The sequence below is a fragment of the Rosa rugosa genome, chromosome 5 (genome assembly GCF_958449725.1).
Source record: "Rosa rugosa chromosome 5, drRosRugo1.1, whole genome shotgun sequence".
NCBI classification, from domain to species: Eukaryota; Viridiplantae; Streptophyta; class Magnoliopsida; order Rosales; family Rosaceae; genus Rosa; species Rosa rugosa.
The window spans coordinates 18,608,369-18,629,577 of record NC_084824.1 but is presented as its reverse complement, the minus strand read 5'-3'; the positions used below and the strand labels follow the sequence as shown (position 1 = coordinate 18,629,577).

At 36.1% G+C, this 21,209-nt stretch overlaps 2 protein-coding genes across 4 annotated transcripts; one reads left to right on the top strand and one right to left on the bottom strand.

Annotated features, from left to right (window-relative positions):
* Positions 1-542: 542 nt before the first annotated feature.
* On the top strand, positions 543-8,081 carry LOC133709949 (divinyl chlorophyllide a 8-vinyl-reductase, chloroplastic). 3 transcript variants are annotated; one of them, XM_062135912.1, is made up of 3 exons: positions 543-1,988; positions 7,040-7,154; positions 7,240-8,081. In XM_062135912.1, exon 1 carries the CDS (start codon positions 648-650, stop codon positions 1,908-1,910), a length of 1,263 nt encoding a protein of 420 aa, XP_061991896.1. In that variant the 5' UTR covers positions 543-647; the 3' UTR covers positions 1,911-1,988; positions 7,040-7,154; positions 7,240-8,081. The 3 variants fall into 3 exon arrangements, with proteins under 3 accessions (XP_061991896.1, XP_061991894.1, XP_061991895.1); XM_062135910.1 differs by having other exon boundaries at positions 7,040-8,081; XM_062135911.1 differs by having other exon boundaries at positions 7,018-8,081.
* A 1,599-nt stretch (positions 8,082-9,680) lies between these two features.
* LOC133712667 (CASP-like protein 1D1) lies at positions 9,681-13,836 on the bottom strand. Its single transcript, XM_062138778.1, has 3 exons — positions 13,448-13,836; positions 10,290-10,416; positions 9,681-10,186 (listed from the first exon to the last, which is right to left on the bottom strand). Exons 1-3 carry the CDS (start codon positions 13,702-13,704, stop codon positions 9,962-9,964), a joined length of 609 nt encoding a protein of 202 aa, XP_061994762.1. The 5' UTR covers positions 13,705-13,836; the 3' UTR covers positions 9,681-9,961.
* Between the last annotated feature and the right edge of the window lie 7,373 nt (positions 13,837-21,209).

The following is a 21,209-nucleotide window of genomic DNA, read 5'->3' as shown; positions in this document are numbered from 1 at the left end:
TGTTGAAGGATATTCACGAGCGTTGTGCTCTTTTTCTCCTTCGACCAAGGTTGTTTTTTCCCACAGGGTTTTTATTACTTGACAAGGTTTTTGACGAGACAACTTAGAAGCACATAGCAGAGGCAACACTATTGACATGGAATATCCAAGGGGGAGTGTTGTAAATGATAATGATTATTCATGCAATAGGTATTGCTTAATGTATGTGATTGACAGACTCGTAATGTGTGCGATTGACATACTTGTAATGTGCGATTGACAGACTCGTAATGTATGCGACATACTTGTAATGTGCGATTGATTAGTATAGCTATTATGTATTGCCTTTTGTATACATGATGTAACTCTATATAAACCTCATGGTGAGATGAATACAAGATATATACAATTTTTCCAATTCTCTACAACAGGTCAGTAATTAACAGTGGCTGAACTCATTTCCATCCATCAGATTATTAACAATCATTCAAGAGTTCAGAACACACATTATTGCAAGGAAAAAAAAAAAAAAGTAAATAAGAAGAATTATCATAGCAAAAGCATAGGGGGCTTTGTGTTTGTGTCCCTCGCTTCATATCCACATATCAGTTTCTTGCCTCACAAAGCCACAAGCTTCTCCTGCTTCTCGGACTTGAAGGACTCAGAAAATGTCCCTGTGCTTCTCCTCCGCCGCATTCAATCTTCACTCAGCAAAAAACCAGAGCTTCTTAACGCGTTTCTCTTCTCACTTCACCAACCCAACTAAGGTAACCTCTTCTCTCTTTACTGGGTTCCCATCATCTCCGTTAAGCTTATCTGAAGTCGTTAAGTTCAGCAAAGACAGACTAAAACCCATTTCGGCTTCAACGACCCCAACTGTTGAAACGACCGTTACACCTTCATTCAGGAACAAAAGTCCCAAAGACATTAACGTTTTGGTTGTGGGTGCAACTGGGTACATTGGAAAGTTTGTGGTTAAGGAGTTAGTGGATAGAGAGTTCAATGTTATAGCTATTGCTAGGGAGAAGAGTGGGATTAGAGGTAAGTTTAGCAAGGATGAGACTTTAAACCAGTTGAAAGGAGCCAATGTGTGCTTTTCAGATGTGACCAATTTGGATAGTTTGGAGAAATCTATGGAAGAATTGGGTGTTTCAATTGATGTAGTGGTTTCTTGCCTTGCTAGCCGTAGTGGTGGTGTGAAGGATTCTTGGAAGATAGACTATGAGGCAACAAAGAACAGTCTTGTTGCCGGTAGGAATCGTGGGGCTTCGCATTTTGTGTTGCTTTCTGCAATATGTGTGCAGAAGCCTCTTCTTGAATTCCAGCGCGCAAAGCTGAAGTTCGAGGATGAGTTGATCAAGGAAGCTATGGAGGACAGTGGTTTCAGTTATAGTATTGTGAGGCCAACTGCATTCTTTAAGAGCTTGGGAGGTCAGGTTGAGTTGGTGAAAGATGGGAAGCCGTATGTGATGTTTGGGGATGGGAAGTTGTGTGCTTGCAAGCCGATTAGTGAAGCGGACTTGGCTTCGTTTATTGCTGATTGTGTGTTGAGTGAAAATAAGATTAACCAGGTTTTGCCTATTGGTGGACCGGGGAAGGCATTGACACCAATGGAGCAAGGGGAGTTGCTGTTTAGACTTGTGGGGAGGGAACCCAAGTTCTTGAAAGTGCCGATTGAGATAATGGACTTTGCTATTGGGTTGCTTGATTTCCTTGTAAAGATATTTCCTTCAATGGAAGACACAGCCGAGTTCGGAAAGATTGGAAGGTATTATGCGGCTGAGAGTATGTTGGTTTTGGATCCTGAGACCGGAGAATATAGTGCTGAGAAAACACCAAGTTATGGCAAAGACACGTTGGAAGACTTCTTCCAGACTGTGCTGAGAGAGGGGATGGCTGGCCAGGAATTGGGGGAGCAAACAATTTTCTGAGATTGTGCTCTGGTGACAAGTGTGTACATTCAATTTCTCAATTGGTTCAGCCAATTTTGTACTATAGTCTGCTTCAAGGTATGCAGTTCCTTATCTGTCCACCGATATTTGTATAAGTCACAAGCGAGTGATTGTGATTATTGTTGTTACATGCTTCACTGATTCATCAATGCAAGTCATTACATTGTCGAATCTGTTTACTTATACCTATTATGCAATCAATTATTAAATTTCAATGTCTTGCAAATTGCAACCTTTTCGGCTTGCCTATGAATGCATATATGAATGCCTTCCTGGCAAAGGGGGCAGACTTTCTCTGACATGCCTATGATCGAAAGCCATTGTTTAGTGGTTCTTTATTTAGGAGTTTTAAACGTAACATGTCTGATTGATTTGGGTTTTCTTAGTTTCATCTCTATCAACATGATGTGTCTAATATTATTCTTGGCAACCTACGGAAAAACATGAGCTGAAACTTCATTACTTCAAGTACACCACACCAATCTGAATATTTTACTAAGACAAATCATCTGCACTTGCATATAGAAAACCCAAGAGTCCATAATGACCATGGGTGTTTACTAACAAGTTATCTATGTAGAGAGCATTTAGTCTTTAGAATGATGTATAAGCATACCTGAGAAAAGCCATTAATCGATTTATCTATACAATCCCAAACACTAAGATTCTTTATCACCCGGAAGGGAGGTGGAGAGGACTTGATAAATGCATGGTCTTCCTGACAAAAGCCATTATCTATCTATATATACAAACCCAAGCACTAAGATTCTACATCACTGGCAAGGGGGGTGGAGAGGATTTAATAAATGCATGGTCTTCTTCACAAATTCCTATTTGAGTTTTCCTGTAGAGTGAGGAAGTGCTGAGCCAGACCAGAAGGACCAGAAAAACTGAGGCAAACAATGACGTATCGAGGGCACCTGCTAATGTTTACACTTTACAATACTAGCAAACCAGAACTCACCATCTGCCACTCCACATGTACATTGATCCAATCTAGGCAATGTCCTGTGCACTACTGGTGGCGACCGCAACCAGACCTAATGTCAGCTGCATCATCAGAATTGCACATATATAATCTGTCAACCATATATACCATAACAGGAATAAACAAACCATTCTAAGCTGTTTGGGTTTTAGGTATATTTCTAGAAGTATCAGCATGTTAAGTAATATCAAGGTTTATTCTTCTGTGTCAGATGTCTCAGTTATTAGAGAATATAGTAGAGCTTTCCACATCCTAAAATGCAAAATGCAGCAAGAACTTTGTTGGGCACTCTAGCTTCCAGATTGACAGGAAGAGCTGCCAGCATGTTCAAATACTGTAGACAGCTGCAACAAATAGTGCATCCACAAAGTCTGAAACATTATAGAGCCACTTAAGATTGTGAATAACTTACAGATCTAAATATGATACAGTATATATGTTGAACAAATTTTAAAAGACAAAAGGAATCCTTGCTTATTATTAAGGCAGTTTAGGATTTTTTTTTAATTTTCCCCCTCGTTTCGTAAGACCATGCTTGTTCTTTACATCACATTTCTGGCACCTGCTTGGTGCTCTTGTGGTAGAAAAATCTTCTATCCTACATCATTCTTATATCTAGTCCGTTCCTCACAGGTGGTGTGAGAGGTAACATTATATATATGTTTTTCTCCTTGTGGGAATAACAAATGATTGTGACATTAGTAGCCCCAGTTTTATGTGCAAATTTTTTCAATTGTAGGTCCTTTCTATCTCTAAGGGTTGTTAGAAAATTATGTTGTGGGTGAGTTGGTGATATTCATAAGTTTCATCCTTGATGCCAACTAATTTGTTTTCATGTTGTTATATCATATTATGGCTATGCTTCAACGCGAAGGGGGGATGGAGGGAGGTGGAATTAGCTTGCTTCCTCACAACCTTCTCGCCCAGTGAGTGAAGTTTGTCCCCAGTCAAGTTATAAAGGTTTTGGTGGTCTTAAGAATGGTGGTAGAACTCATTCGAAAAGGCTTGGTCGTCTTAAGAATGGTTCTGGTTGGGGTTCCCTTTTGATGTACTCTCTATTCCTGAAATACTGCTATGTAGGCAGTTGGATCCCAAAACTGAGAAATTAATCAAAAGACTTGAAACATTCCATTTCTGCACCACCAATTATAGTTCCAAAGTGTCCTTATTCTCACTGCAGCCTGGCAAAAATGCTGAGACTAAACAGATACTTTGTTTTAAGTTTAGTTTAAGGATATATGATATACATGTAGATAGCATTGACAGAGATTCTTTGACAGTGAAGAAACAAAAAACTCAGGATTCAGAGAGGTAGACAGGAAATGGGGTCTTACCTTTGGTGTCTCGGTTCCGGCCCTTGGATAGATTCCATGTTAAAGAAAACTACTTTATATTTTACAGTAACTTGATTAGAAACTTAGAAGAGGGAACTGTCTTTTCGTTATATCACTTTTGATTCCGGTGCAGCCGGATGGTTGGTGGTTGAATAAATTTCTCCTTTTTGCATAGAAAAACATCTGGATTCAATACAGATTCACATGCCTTGCTTGCCAAACTAAAAACCTGAAAAATATTAACACGTTTAATCTTATTCTGTTAGCAATATTATGGCTACCATAAGATAAGTAAGTGTCCCTCAGGTCTGATAATTAGGAAGATTAAAACAAGATGAAAGTGTATTTTTTAAAAGCATCAAGATTGTGTCTCTGTGAAGTGTGATGGTGACAAAGAGGGCAAAGGAATGGTGGTTTGTTTCAGAGGGCTAGAACATTGCTTCAAAAAGGGGTTCTATATGCCAAAGGGAGTCCAAGAAATCATGGTTTGTCAAAAAGGGCTATAATAATCTTCAAAGTTATTAGTAGAGACTTATTGAGTTGTGTGAGAATTATGTTTTGTCTCTAATCTTTATTGTATTAAAAACCTTAAGAGTAGTAGAATGCATTGGTGCTTTTGGTATTGATGAGGCTTATAATTGTTGGTTGATTATTTTGGTGGATTATCTATTTTTCTCTCATCTGAACGTAAATAAGTTTGTGAAGTAAATATATATATTTGACAGAGTTTTCTGTCTCTTTCTTTCTATCTTTATTATAAGATCTCTGCTGCATGTTTTATGTGATTTGTGTATAACAATGACAATGTTGATCATCAGTAGACAATTTAGGTGTCTTCAAGTCTGGAAATATGATCCAAGAAAGGTCCTGTCTGCCGGTTGAACAATCAAACACCTTGAAATTTTTTGTTTATTAACTAACTATTATACTAATAATTTGTGCAAAATTAAGAAGACCTTAGAGCGATTAATCTTGGCCTCAAATTGGATAGGACCTTGGAATATGGTTTACTTGCTAGTTACTTGTTAGTGATATTGAAAACAACTAAGATCCTAATAAGAGTGGCGGAACATGCTTGCTAGTTTTCAGCCGGCTGATCTGTGAATCCGTGTATCCCATGGAAGCTGCTGGGATATATTTGCTCAAGTAGGTTTAGTTAGCAGGCAAAAGTATCTTAGTGTAGTTGCACTTGTAGACAGTGGATATATCAAAGGTGCATAATGGTATTGTATATATAATGTTTAGGGAATAGGGGAGAGTACTATACTATATGGTTTCAGCACTCTGAGTCAATTCATTTGAAAAGTGTGGGTCTTTCACATGTTGAAGAACAGATCTTTCTTACAATGTGGGTCTTTCACATGTAATGTCTTGCATGGTGATCACAGATTAGACTGATTATAATAAGATGATCTTTTTCCACTGTAAAGAGCAAGAGCATAATTAAGTTCCCATCGTGAAAATCTAGAACTACGTCTTAAGTCAGTCATCAGTCAAGATCCTTGAATACTTCTCATTCTGAAAGTTCAGCCACTTTTCAATTTTGTAACACCCAGGTCCCAAGTATATAATTTTTGTTCTTTTGTTTCGGTTGGAGGCTTCCCATTTTTTCAATTGTTGGCATGAAATCAAGATCATTTTCATTTGGTCAGAGCTGTGTTTATTCTGATTTTGATAATCTCTGATAAATGATTATGCTTTTCTTAGTTTTTCAACAGTTCAGCATACATGATCTTATTCTAATCGTGCCATAAAAGAATGAGCTGAAGTTTCAGGCAAAGCATATCATCAATGCCTGTATATTTGCACTTGCACTTAGAATACCCAGGATACCTCTAGTATATATATTTACTGTACAATTACAGAATATTTAGAATCTAAAATAGCCTGTAAATTTAGTAATTTACACAAACTAAAACACCAAAACCTCACCATGAGTCTTAGAAATAGTAAAGACAAATCCGAATCAAGATAAATATACCCTATTTGGTGGCTGCTGTTTTTTGAGTTTGGAATGAGGGTGGTAGTGTGAAAGGCTCCAGTCATACTTAGTTGGCTATGATCCCCAAGAAGGCTAAACCCACTTTTGGGATGAAGTATAGGTTGAAGTTAGTGGCTAAGACATTGGCAAACAGGTTGAAGTTAATTGTGTTTCAAATTATTTGAGTACCAACTTGCATGCCTTTGTTATGAAGGGGCTTATCATGGACAATATTATTATAGCCTTTGAGTTCATCTATGCACTCAAGAAGAGAAGGAGGAATGTGAGAAAGAAAATGATTCTAGAGATTGAGATGGCCAAAGGATACAATGCTGTGGAGTGGGGTAATGCTTTCCTACTTCTTTGATGGCATGGTTGTGGTTTGATGCGAGGTGGGTTTCCTTCATCTCACACTGTATCTGAACTATCACCTATGAAGTCATCCATCTGGAGGACTTCCTGAAGTGGGTTTCCCCATACATTTTCCTTATTTGTGCTGATTACTAGATTCTCTTCTACGTGCAGAAGTGAAAGAGAGGGTTCATGGAGTTGAAGTAGCAGATATGAAGCCCCACACATATATGATGAACTTTTATTGGCCATCTCAATCTCTAGAATCATTTTCTTTCTCAAGAATAAGGCGGTTGAAGGAGATTTTGTTGCATCCATTTCATCCGCCTTATTCTTGTGTATGAGAAGCCTCTGGCAAAATATTTATTATGATAAATCAGCAATGTCTTTTACTGCAAGTACTGAGTCTGATTGCAAGATTTCTGAATTCAGGATGCCTATTGTGTTGTGCCAGGAATGTTACTAGGGCTACGAAGACAGAAGGTATAATAATAAGATCTCCAGGACAGTGAGGGACTGTGTGGTTATAAGAGTAGAGGGATGAAATGGAAGGTTGCTGTCAAGGACAGGTAATGAAATACTTATAAAAGCAGTTCTCAAGCATTTCTGACATACTCCTTCAGTTTGTTACTAACCAAAATGGATTGTCTCAAGTACTGAACTCTATGTTGGCCAAAAATTGGTGGGGGAGGGATGCCGGTCGTGGTTGGCATTGGAAGAAATGGAGCTTTATATGTCTATGGAGGAGTCTTTAATCCATGATCTATGGGGTGAATGCAAGCATAGCTTTGCGTATCTTTTTGTTAGAGCTCTGTACACCTGCTGAAGAGATTTGTGTCTCTCTGATGGTTCTTTGAAGAGAGCATATTCTGTTGTTACATGGTTGGGTGGAAGGCAAGGAGCCTGATAGTTTGGTTATGAAGGTTGTTGAGTTGTATGAGGTGTTTAGGGTAGCGAACTAAAAGGCACCAGAGCAAAGTGGTGGTGTTTAGTAGCCAAAAGATGATGTCCTCTGCAATCTGGGTTGCATGATGAATACTTTGCTACAGTGGATGTGACAAGTGGACAGTGAGGGCTTGGGGGAGTAGTGATGACTGGGAGCGATGAAGGTGAGCTCATGGGTGCAATGGGGCTGATTCTATCCTTGCTTCTAAATCAGTTTTGGCTGCTGAGTTGATAGCTTTACAGATTGGTTTTCAGTTCGTTATTGATGCTAGCATCTTTCCTCTGATGATCGGTGCTGGGTCTGAAGTATCCAATGTTGATCATCTCTAACGTGGTGATCAAATTACAGATTGGATACTTTTTGACAAGATAATTTGAAAGTCTAAACTTATATCTCAAGTACTTCTCATTCTGATTTCACTCTCAAGTATACGTGTCTTTAAGTTGTTGAGATAGCATCGAAGATCAAGATGGTTTGCTGAATCTGCAATTGTTTCTTTATGATTTTGGAGTTTTGGTCATCTCTAATTGATTATGCTTTTGTTAGTTGATTCTGCAATTGTGTCGTTATGATTATGGTAATTTTAATTGTTTTGTCATCTGATGCTCTTTCATTCATCAGTGGGAGTAAAGCCTCAAAACAACTCTTGTTTTTTCTTGAGAGATATGCTAAACTTCGAGTGGAAGACCTCTATGCAGAAAATTCAGAAAGTACCGAAAGCATTGACAGTATATGCAATGTATTAAAACTCTTAGGGACCATTTTTCTGTAGCTGGATTTTATATTCCCGATGAAGATATAGTGACTTTGATCTTGAATGGATTCCCTGTTGACTTGTCAACCATAAGGATTTGTCATTAAAGATTGTAAGATGCCGATCTCTGTGATCGAGCTTCGAACGATATTACTGGATGTTGAATCTGATACCTCTCATGAATTGCTCCTGTGACTGCACTTGTTTCCAATCATGAGAAGCATTCAAGATCTGAGGTCGAAAACTTTGAAGGAGATTCTTATGGTACATATCCAGTTGCTCATCCAATTGAGTCTTTCAAGAACAATTTTGATAATTACAAACGCTTCAATCAAAGAGGAAGAGGCTCTCACGCCTCATTCCAACTCCCAGAGGTATAGATCCTCAAGTGGGTTTAACAACTCATGTTCTCCGAATAGTCTAGACTTAAAACTGTTTTTCAATTAGCCACTATAATTAACTTATGCAGTCTCTGCTCCATATCTCAACATCGAAGATGAAGGCGCTTGTATTGTAGATGGTTACATTGGTCCTCATGGTACCTTCACATCTGAACTCTGAAGCTTGTCAAATCTACTATAATTTTGGCCACACTGCTCACACATGTTCTCAGAGATCTGCTCCAAGGCAAGTTATTGCTTATGGATCTTATATGCATTGTCAGATTTGCATGAAGACAGGTTACAATGCCACTGAATGCTTGCATTGACGCACAACAATAATATTCAGCTAATTAATAACTTTGTCGCACCTCAAGATATGACTGCTTCATTTTCCTCTCCTCCATTGCCACTCTCAAATACTACTTGAAGTCTTCCCTTACCTATTGACAATGCAACTTCAGTTCCTTCTGCTTTCTTGACTTCTAAGCCACCAACTTCCAGGGTTATTGCACCCACATTAGAATGTCAACAAGCTATGGTTCATGCAATTGAACATTGCAGGCACCAGGCACTTAAAGCTCCCTTCCTCTCCTCCGGACAGTATTGCGTGATATAGTTTCTGCTGCAGTTGTTAGCCACTTTTGTGCTGCAACCTGATGATTTGGTCCCCAACCATTAGGTTGGGCGGGATGTTAAGAGTACTATAGCTTGGACAAATGTCCTCAATTCATTGGTTCATCAATAAGTTAGAGAGGTTAAGCTTGCTCTTAATCCTCTGTTAGTATAAATCCGGTCTTCCCTTCTTGTATATTCACTATTCAGTTAGTCACAATCAAAGAAATACCAAAATTCATAGTGATTAGTTTCTGTCTGCTATATTTCATTGCTTTTAACCTTTAATTAGAAACTTGGTCAAAATCCTAGCAGTTGCACCCAGTCTCATTATTGGCATGCCATGGAACTAAAAATGAGCTGAAGCTAAAGCACGTCATGAATTTCCATATATACAAAATAACAAAAAAGATATATATATTATGTACTCGGAAAACTGATAAGTACTCTAGCATATATTACAGAAATCCACACGCTAACTCTCCACTATGAGTGTTACAAATAATACAAGACAATTTAGAATCAATAGTTCAATACCCTACTATAGACAACATTTACATAACATATAGAGAACTGTTAACTATATATTTCACCCAAATCCAATACTAAGATTCAATATGAGACACGCTCACAAGTCACAACACACAATTTGAAGCGATATATATATTTCACCGGCCAACTCTATTTGGGAATTTTCTTGTGGAGTGAGAAAGTTGACAGCCACACCAGAAGGACCAGCAAAACCGAAGCAAACAACGACGTAGCGAGGGAGCCTGCTAGATGTTTGCAGTACTTGTCAAAAATAGAGCAAACCTTGTTCCACTGCACATGTTCATTGCCCTTGTATCCAATATACGCAACTCCCCCGGCGGTACCCGTGGCAGAGGCCACTAGACCCAGTATCAGCTGCATCATATACAAAAGAAGGGTATCATAGTACCGTCCAGTTTGTTTGTGTTGTTGGTACAAATATACTATATACAGAAAGAATGCAGCTGAGCTTGCTTACCACATCCCAAAATGCAAAGTGGAGCAAGAACTTGGTTGAGAATATTGGCTTCCAGATGACTGAAAGGGATGCTAGTGAAGTAAGAATACCATAGAGGCCTGCAACTGATAGTGCCACTACAAAGTATCTGAAACATGAACCAACAGTAAACCAAGTCTTATTATTAAATAGTCCTCGTTTTTAGACTAATTTCTTTTTATACCATTTTATTCAAAGTTTTCCAATTAGGAAGTCATAAATGATTGGGTGACTAGGATTAGATTGAATGGAGAAAAAAGAAATAATAAGGTGCTTTCCAAGTCCACTGTAACATACAGGTAGCTGGTGGTAGGAGAATACCTACTTTTTGGTAGGAAAGCGTCATAATCTGTATTAATTGTTGTTCATAGCTAGGGGAACATCAATCAGAAATAAAACTAGGCTTAAGAACGAGAGAAGTTTTAAATACACACCCCTAATTACTTAATACACACTCCTTACTCAATACACCTATCATTTAATTACTCATTCTAATATTTTACTAAATACACAACCCAAATTACCTAAAATATCTTTAACCTAAAAGACCATGAAATACACTATTATTTAACTACATTAAGGCTACTATTCAATTTGATTAGTATATATTAACATATTAGTATTTTATAATTGACCATATTAATTACTTCTGTTAGTTATTGAGAAATCCATAAGGAATTATTATTGTTCCCTTCAAATAGATGCTTAGAAATAGGTTTTGTATTATTTAAGTTCTCATCCACCAAACACCATATTGATCAAGTATAAAATTTTGAGTCGAACATTCAACCAAGAATGTATCAGTAGTTTCTCCACAATGGTGGAACTACGAAATTGTCATTGGATGGTCAAACAAATTAACAATTACAAAGTCTTATACCTGTGATTTTTTATATTAGATAATAAATTGACTAAGAGAAATTTTAAATACACACCCCAAACTACTTAATACACATCTCTATTATTTTATATTTCAAATCAGATTTTATAGGTAGGTTAAATGACTAAAATAGACATCTATGTATTAGAAGAAAAATAAAAATAATCATATCTTCCTTATATTATTCTATAATTATAAACGCAATGAATTTCTATACATAACATCATCATTTAAAACAAGAATAAAGTTAGAAACCATATAATTTAAATTTTCCTTAAATAAATTGTAATTAAATAGGGCGAGAGACCATATAATTTAGAATTTCGAAATCAATGACATTAAATGTTTTTAAAACATATCGCTTTACTCCCACTTTTTAAGTTTTTAGTTTTTTTTTTTTCTTTCTAAAAGTTATGATTAGTCAATTTATTATCTAATATAAAACAGCACAAGTATAAAACTTTGTAATTGTTAATTTGTTTAACCATCCAATGACATGACAACTTCGTAGTCCGCCATTATAGAGGAATTACTGATATAGTTTTGATTGAATGTTCAACTCAAAATTTTATACTTGATCAATAGGGTGTTTGGTGGATGAGAACTCAAATAATACAAAACCTATTTCTAAGCATCTATTTGAACTTTGAAGGGAACAATAATGAATCCTTATGGATTTCCCAATAACTAACTTAAGTAATTAATATGGTCAATTATATATACTAATAAAATTAAATAGTAGCCTTAATGTAGTTAAATAATGTATTTCATGGTTTTTTTAGCTTAAGGATATTATAGGTAATTTGGGTTGTGTATTTAGTAAAATGTTATAATGAGAAATTAAATGGTAGGTGTATTGAGTAAGGAGTGTGTATTAAGTAATTAGGGGTGTGTATTTAAAACTTCTCATTGACTAATCATAACTTTTAGGAAAAAAAAAAACTAAAAGTGGGAGTAAAGCGATTTGTGTTAAAAACATTTAATGCTATTGAATTTGAAATTCTAAATTATATGGTTTCTCACCCCATTTAATTACAATTTATTTAAGGAAAATTTAAATTAGATGGTTTCTAACTTTATTCTTGTTTTAAATGAGGATGCATATATAGAAATTTATTGTGTTTATAATTATAGAATCATATAAGGAAGATATGATTATTATAAGGCCTGCTCACCTAAGGGACAGTTTTTAAGGGACTGTGAGGGACAAGTGAATCTGACGGCTGAAAATAAATGCACAGTTTTAAGTTGTTATAATTTTTGTTTTTATATTTAATACATGTGGTTGAGATGCATTTGTCCCTCACAGTCCCTTAAAACTGTCCCTTAGGTGATTATTATTATTTTTCTTCTAATATATAGATGTCTATTTTGGTCATTTAATCTACCTATAAAATCTTATTTGAAATATAAAATAATAGGGATGTGTATTAAGTAGTTTGGGATGTGTATTTAAAATTTCTCTAAGAACGATGACCAAATCAAGGAAAAAAAAAAATAGTGTTATTGCTACAAGCATGTAGATGGAAGTCTATATTTGTCGAAATTAATGACTAGATTGAGGCTCATTGTACCATATCAATAGTGATATTTCTCTTTAGTTGTTATAATAATATCTCAAGTTCAACTCAGATTTATTCGAATAAAAATAAAATAAAAGATGATAAGCTCTTAAGAATCGTAGATCATATAGTCAGTCCAACAAGAGATTGAGTATAGTATGCTATATTTTGTTTTGTTTTCGAAAACAAGAAACTATTAAAGTAAATTATTTGGTTATTATATTCTTTGTCCTAGTGATATTTCTCTTTAGTTGTTATGATAATATCTCAAGTTCGATTCAGATTCGTTCAAATAAAAAAAAGAAAAGAGAATTGTAGATCATATTGTCAGTCCTACAAGAGAGTAAAACTATATAATGATATATTTTGTTTTGTTTTCGAAAACAAGAAACTATTAAATTAAATTTGGTTATTATATTCCTTATCCATCAAGACTCCCATTTTGTGCAACTAATCTAAAAAGTTTAGTGATCGTAAATTATAAGAGATTAGTGATTGAACTCTTGATGAAAAACAGATATATATATTAGAACTATGTGCAAAGGTATGGAAAGAAACTAAAAGAACTATGTGAGAAGACCAACTCTTTGCTAACTAGTAGTATGTGCCTTCTTGTGTAACCGATACATCTAATTCATGTACTTGGGACAGTTCAAATAATAGTTAACTTTGTGGATATATGTATGTAAGAGACTCACATGAAGGCAGGAGAGTGATCAAACTTGGCTTTTAACGGGATAGGGCCTCGGAATACTGTCTGCTTGCTAGTTACCATGATCAATACACTTGTTAGTGATGCTGCAAACACCAAGAACCTAAGTGCCACATCGACTGCAAACAAGTCAACTGCTTTTGGAGGAGGAGGAGGAGGAGGAGGCGTGTCTCCGTACGAGGCCTTTGGTGGTGGAACTTCCTTACCGGTTTCCGGGTTAGCTGGCTTATCCGTCGATGCCATGGAGGCAGCTGCAGGGATATATGATGTTGGTTAATTTGATGGCAGAAGTGTTGGTTGTAGTGCTACTTGAAAATGGTGGAGGATAAGTATCTGCATTCTATATTTATATATGATGTTCGGGCCACACTAAACAGTCTAAACACAGTATATAGTTGGAGTTTCCTGCACGCCAACTGAATTGGTTTGGAAAGAGTTTAGTTGCTTATGTATATGATGATCATAATAATAACACAATTGATCATTATCCTATAATTAACTTCGTTTTCAAAAAAGATAATTCTTGATACTAGATGATTAGGTAGAACCGGAACCAGAGAAAGTTGATACGAATTTCTATATAATTGTAAGCACCAAAGAAAATTGATTCCTGTCTTGTCCAACTCAGCTCCCCAAGCTAGAAAGCAAAGATGCTCGGGCTGAGACTTTTACCGTATGCGTAGGCAAAAGTTTGGCATTCATCAAACTTTAACTGGTTTTCTATTATACTTACTCTCTAAATTAAACATTTAGTTGTGATAACGTTCTAAATTTGAATTTTTTTGGGTCAATGTTTCCCATCCTTCTCTCTTCAACTAATTCATCAATTATCCATCATTATTTATGAGTGAGATTTGGGCAATTGAGCTGTTAAATTTTGCAAGAAATTTAGTAGGAATATGTTGGAGAGGGACAACTAGGTCAAAATGGGTGAAATTTGATCATGGACAGTTAATTAGTATAAACCCAAACAAGGGTGGTCTTAAGCATGTTCGAGTGGTGCGGTCGCACGAAGCCTCTGAAAACAAGTCTCTGGTTTTCAGAGGCTTCTAAATTTTGATTATAGATTGTGAAGTTCACTGTTGTCATGAATGTATTAGGAGTTATAATATCGTGTTTAACATTATTTCAAACTTTCTTAGTTATTGTGGTTAGTTGTTCGAGGATAACTTTCACATACTGTTAAATGATTTTGTCATGACATTTGCTTTATTATATCAATTCAAACTTTTTAGGTCATTTAACAATTGGTGATTCTAGTTGGACCTCCATTTTTGCTATGTAGACCTCAACTTCATTATTTTCCCCTTTAAACTGACAATTTTGCCCCTTTATCATTATTATAGTTGTTATTTTATTTCTTTTCTTTTCTTTTTTTCTATCTCTTGCCTCTCCTTCTCTCTTACATCGTCTCTCTCTCTCATCTCCATAAGAAAATGGTGGGCAACGAGTTTATGCAAAAGAATAGCTCCCAAACGTGTAGATGCATCTTCCATCATAGAAGAGCCTTTCAACGAAGAAAATAGCGTCGGTGGCGATCACCACCACCATCATCACCCATCATCTTCGCAAAATTGATCATAATATATAGCCTTTGATCTAATTTGAACATGCTGACCAAATGAACTATTGAAGAGTGATAAAATTTATAATTTTGGATATGTGATAATAATGGTCAAATGAATTACGTAGGATATGTGAAAATCATAAAGCATAATTGTTGGTGCTATGCATAATGTGATGTTGATGTTGAATTTTTCTTTTTCTTTTATGGGATGCAAATGTTGAATATCGATCGAATATAGAAGATTCATTTAGTAATAATAATGAAAAAAAAAGAGAAAGATGAAAAGAAGAAAAAGGATCAGATGGATGCAGAGGGTGATGACTGGAAAAATTGCAATGCAAGGTTAGATTCATTAAGTTGGATTTTTTTTTTGTGCTGTTTTTTGGAGGGCCATTATAGTAATTAAATTTTTACAAAATTTCATGGAGGTCTATATAGCAAATATGGAGGTCTGAATAGAGCCACCCTTTTGCAATCAACATAAGAAAAATACTTTTTTAATTAGGTTATTCTTTGATTGCTATCTAAACCTTTATTATGTTCCAGGTCAATCATTATTTGGACCCCTTTCAAAAAAACAAAAAAAAAAGGCCTTTAGTTATCATGAATCATATGCATAACGTACCTTGGCAAATGGGGACTATAAACCCAAGCCAAGTTTTATACATGGTTACAATACCTACAAGTCACAATCGAATAGATAATTTGCGTGTGGTATGGTTCCAGCCTCTAGAACGTTCCCTTATCAGAAAATCAGTTCCTTTGGCATCTGGCCCAGATCTTAGCTCATCATATTTGCACTACTGTCAGTATTATGTATGAATAAACATATAGATATTGGGCTATAAGCATATGAATGCTAATCCTGCTTTGTTTCTTTTCCACTTTCTGATCAACCAATTAGCAATTTAGATGAATACGATATCAAGTTATATACTATTCTCGGCTTCTGTAAAAGAAAAGCAGGCAAATGTCTTTTTCTTTATCGGTCTTTTATCAAACTCAAATGATTGCCTGCAATTACGTACCAACTTTCTCGATGTAGTACATATATACCTACCATTTAACTAGTATATAACTATATACGTATTCTTTCAAATGGACTAATTATAGAGTAAAACTGAGCCTCTTGATTCTTCAATCTGTGTGCGGCAGTTTTGTCAGAAAGAACCTTCAAGAGATTCGATGATGAAATTGATTATATACTCAGACGTGTACGTCACTTCTGAAATAAATTCATCGAGCTTATCCCATTAGTTGAAGAAAATCTGGATCCGTGTAGATTATGGTTTACGTAATTAACTATCATTTAGGTCAATTCTGCTGTCGCTATCTCAACTACAACTTTGTTTTCTTTCTCTTTTGGTTATGGATATATAATGTTGCATAATATTCCTGCAATATGATGAATAAGTACTAGGTTTTGAAAGTAATTAATTGTTGTAATAAGAGGCGTACAAGACAAAAGAAAGGCGATCGGTTCATTGAACTCTTCCTGATGTAGTCTTGTTTTTTTGGCTTAACATACATGATGCTTCCTAGCTAGCTAGAGCTTCCACATTATTACCATAGTACAAGATACACATGTACAGGTCCCCTTATTCTATGAATCCACAAAGCAAGGATTAACAAAAATTAATTTTTGGAAAGCTAGATTGGTTAAGTATGTAATGATACTTCAACGTTAATTGCTATAGTAAGGTTTCTTGTTGGACATTGACGTCCTTCAAAACCGACTTTCTTCGACCAACTTGGTCATCACTAGATGTACATGCATTTGCCGACGACCAAGGTTAGGGTTTCTTGTTGGATTCGACATATTTCACTTATTAATTATGATGAGAAAGTTATTAGAAAATGAACGTCCGTAAATAAATTTTAGTGATCAAATGGGGCGAATAAAGTCGGTTTTGAAGCAAATTTATGTTTTCAGACCCAACCAAGTACATTTGCCAACGAAAACTTTCACCAACTTGGTCACCGGCAAATAAAGCACGGACATTTGGTGGAAATGGCTTCATTTTCTCTATAAACTAAAAAATATTGTCCGCTAGATTGGAAAAAAAATAGAGAAAATTAGAAAAAAAAAATTCAAAAAATGAAGCTCCTATTAGGAAAAACTCATTCCTATATTTTATTTTAATCTACACTCATTCACATAATTAAACCTTCTTTATAGGTTTTAATCTAAACCCATTCACATATTCAGGCTTTGGCTTGCTTGCGGCGGCGTGAAGTTGGCGGCGAGTTTTGGTGTGTACAGCGGTGCTGCACAGGGAAGGGATGATTGGAATTGGTTGGGCCACGGGTGGACCTTGGGTTAGGGTTTTCTTTTGGGCTTTAGGGTTTTTTTTTAAGGTTTTTTTTTTTATAATTCCAATAACTCCCTAGTTTGTTCGGGGAAAGTAGTGGGTTTTGGCCCAGTTTAGGCTTGCTTTATTCGTGGGCTTTAGTCTATATTGCTATGGTTTCTTCTTACACCAAGTTAATGAATCTCCTGGAGTACCACAATTGAGTGCATTGACGAATGGAGATTCAAAATAATTTTCTTAGTGTACGCTGAGATTTATAGTTGTGTAGGCTCGTAAAATTCAAATGAGCATCATTGTACTAGTGGATGGTACCCGTATTCCCTTACCTGCTTGACCACTGATTTAGGGTACAAGCATATAGGGTTTATTTGTATGTGCCGTTCTGGCTTTGGGATTAAATAAAATCTCTATTACTCTGTCAAAAAAAAATCTAATTATTATTTTTCACGTTTTTTTTAGTTTGATTATTTTACCCTTCTGATTGAATAGGTAAAATATTCCTCAAATATAGCTGTTGACTTTTTAGTAAAATATTTATTTCACCTCACTTACCGGAAATGAAATAGAATAATCCAACACCACCCTTGTCATTAACTTTCACTTGCTAATTTTGATATTTCTAGATGAACCATAGGTATAGCTGTATAATTTTTCCTATCGTACAGGTGTTAAATATCATGTGAGTTTTAATATAAGCAAATGATTTAGGTACCTATCATTTAGGAGTTTACAATTTGTACCTATCAATCAGGGAATAACTTAGATAGAATGAACCATAGGTAAAACTGCATAATTTTGTCTATCGTTCAGGTGTTAAACATTGTGTGGGTTTTAACATAAACAAATGATTTAGGTACCTATCATTCAGGGAGTTCACAATTTGTACCTAAATCATTCAGAGAATGACTTAGGCACCTATAATTCCAGCTTTTGAATGTGGAGATTATATAACCTCTAACCCAGGTATTGATTTAGATTAGGCTTTTGAATGTGGAGATTACATAACCTCCAACCCAGGTATTGATTTCAATTGCTGGAATCAAGAGTTGATTAAGTCTGGGCGATGTCTTTGCGCAACTGTTTCAAGACTTGCATCTGCAGAAAGTTTGGGGATGATGGCAGCTTTAGTAATTCTTAACAATAATGAGTTTTAATATTTATCCTATTTAATAGGTTTTTTTAGATAAACCTAATTAATAGGTTTGGGTGTATAAAACAATCTTATAGATGGGTTTAATCTAAAAGGTGTGTGAATTTGGGTGTAGAATCAAATTCCCAAAAAAAATATATACATATAATTTTTACATGGAAAAGTATTTACGCATTCTTTTCTCTTTATCGATTTCTTTATGAAATGTTAATTAATTCATTGATAGAATGGTAAGCAAGGTCCAAGTGAACATCTTTCCTTCAACCCTAGAATTACCATGGATACATTTGCCGACGAATACTTTCACCAACTAGCTCACCGGCAAATAAAGCATGGACATTTGGTGGAAATGGCTTAATTTTCTCTATATACTAAAAAATATTGTCCGCTAGATGGAAAAAAAAAAAAAAAAAAGTTATAATTTGTACATGGAAAAGTATCTACGCACTCTTACAACTAGTCTTTTTACTCACAACCTCCCACTTACAAATGAGAGACTTATGCCACTAGACCAAAGGGGAGACTTACATCTGCAGAAAGTAACTCTTTTCTCTTAATCGTTTTCTTTTTGAAAGGTTAATTCATTGATAGAATGGTAAGCAAGGTCCAATTAATGGAGCATCTATCCTTCAACCCTAGAATCATCACATCCATGGTAAAATAAGTTACTCGTTACAATCACTTGAAGACCCTAACATACAAACAAAAATCTCAATGCCTATTAGCTAACTGCTAACATATATCATCACTGCTACAGTGCTACCTCATTCGAGTTACGAATGGCCGAATTGACCTGCCCCAGTAAGGAGTTCACGAAACTGGAGAGGTCCAAGCTTCCATGCAATTGGCTAGGCTCTGAGAAGAGAATCCTGAACTTGCTAAGTCGTCACAGAGTATGGCAAGCCAAGAAACTCTCCACAAAACTCGTCACTTGGGGAAACTAACTACTCAGTTGACCCTGAAATTATGTATGTAATGTACAATGGCATATTAGCTTGGTACGTACCCGATGGATAAACATATGTATTTACATTTACAAGAAAGCTTCATTACGTATGAGCCAATAATCAATTTATTTTAGCTCGCACATTTCATCACATGAACCTAGAAAACCAACAAAACAAACGGGGAATTTGAATTCAAACCCACGACTTTTTAACACCCAAAGCTTCGACGATGATACCACATGTAGACAATCATCAATCCCAAATTTTTAAGCGGATAGAGAGTATGTCAAGCTAGACACACGATAGTTGTTTTTGGCCGGAGCACAAGTAAGGCAAGGCGTTAATATGCATATGTTTTAGTTCCTTCTTGTGCCTGTGGTGGAGTCTGTAAGGTCTGCGCTTGTGGTGGGGTTTGTAACGGAGACTGTGCAAGTGGTTGTGGTGTCTCAAAGGTTTGTTTGGGGATCCTTTTGTAGAGACTAATTAGGGAGGTCCATAGAAGAACGACAAGCAAAACTGAGGCAAATAAGGCGAACCCCAAGGCGACTCCTAGATGTCGACAGTAGCGGTTGTAAGTAGAGCAAAGATCACCCTTGAGTATGCTATATGCAACACTACCGGCACTCCCAGTTGCTGAGGCTACCACTCCCAATATCAACTGCATATATATCACCAAATTTGTTTACCAAAAAAAAATTGAATCATGTAGTGCGTACTAATACGAGCTTCACAACTAAAACTAATTGACAATAGATAGAGTTGATCCAAATTCTTTATAAACCTATATGCAAGGTCCTCCATTTTTTCATGTAGGATTCATATTCTCAACACATACTGTTTCATCTTTAAAAGATATAAACATGCAGAACAACCCTATTACAACTAGAGCAAGTAACCTAGAGTTTGGGCTAGACACATACTCTGGATTTACTTGAACACTCCCCTTGTGTCACCCAAACGTGGTGCTTCTCTCGTTGCCTCATTAAAAAAAACATTCCAGAGTAACAAAAACCTAGTGAGACAAAAAAACAACACACCCTTCATATTTTGAGATCAACATGTAGACATCTCCCCCTGATGTCTGCGTCTCCCCTTGATGACTACGATCATGAGACTTCGGATAACTTCCGCAAGCCAATGCTTGCAACATGTTTCTCGAACGTGGATTTGGGCAATGACTTGGTAAACAAATCTGCCATATTGTCCTCAGATCGAACTTGGTTCACTCTGATCTTGAGGAGCTTCTGTTGTTGCTGATTGTAGAAGAACTTAGGCGATATATGCTTGGTGTTGTCGCCTTTGATGTAGCTTTGCTTCATTTGTTCAATGCAAGCAACATTATCCTCATAAATGTTGGTAGGCTTATATGTGGTAGACTTCAAACCACAATTGCTTCAAACATGTGTAACTATGGATCTAAGCCATATACATTCACGAACCGCTTCGTGAAGAGCAATAATTTCTGCATGGTTCGAAGAAGTAGCAACAAGGGTCTATTTTGTAGACCTCCAAGATATCGCGTTCTTACCCATGGTGAACACACAACCAGTTTGGGAACGACCTTTGTGTGGGTCGGAGAGGTACCCAACATCAGCAAAACCTTCCAAAACACTTATGTCATTTTGGGATGGGGAGAGGAAACGCAGACCACTGTTGGTGGCGTTCCTGATATATGATGGGTCCGAATCCATCATCTCTCTGTAGGGATAGAACAAGCTCATATCAATCGTACCACATAGGTATCGAAAGATATCTTTAACACCAGTCCAATG

Excerpts from the sequence above, each read along its gene's own strand:
- LOC133709949 (XM_062135912.1), top strand. The coding sequence starts at position 648 with ATGTCCCTGTGCTTCTCCTCCGCCGCATTCAATCTTCACTCAGCAAAA.
- LOC133712667 (XM_062138778.1), bottom strand. The coding sequence starts at position 13,704 with ATGGCATCGACGGATAAGCCAGCTAACCCGGAAACCGGTAAGGAAGTT. Across the intron at positions 10,417-13,447 it reads GATCACTCTCCTGCCTTCAT|ATACTTTGTAGTGGCACTAT; the intron begins GTGAGTCTCTTA and ends TTCATGTTTCAG. Across the intron at positions 10,187-10,289 it reads ACTTTGCATTTTGGGATGTG|CTGATACTGGGTCTAGTGGC; the intron begins GTAAGCAAGCTC and ends TATATGATGCAG.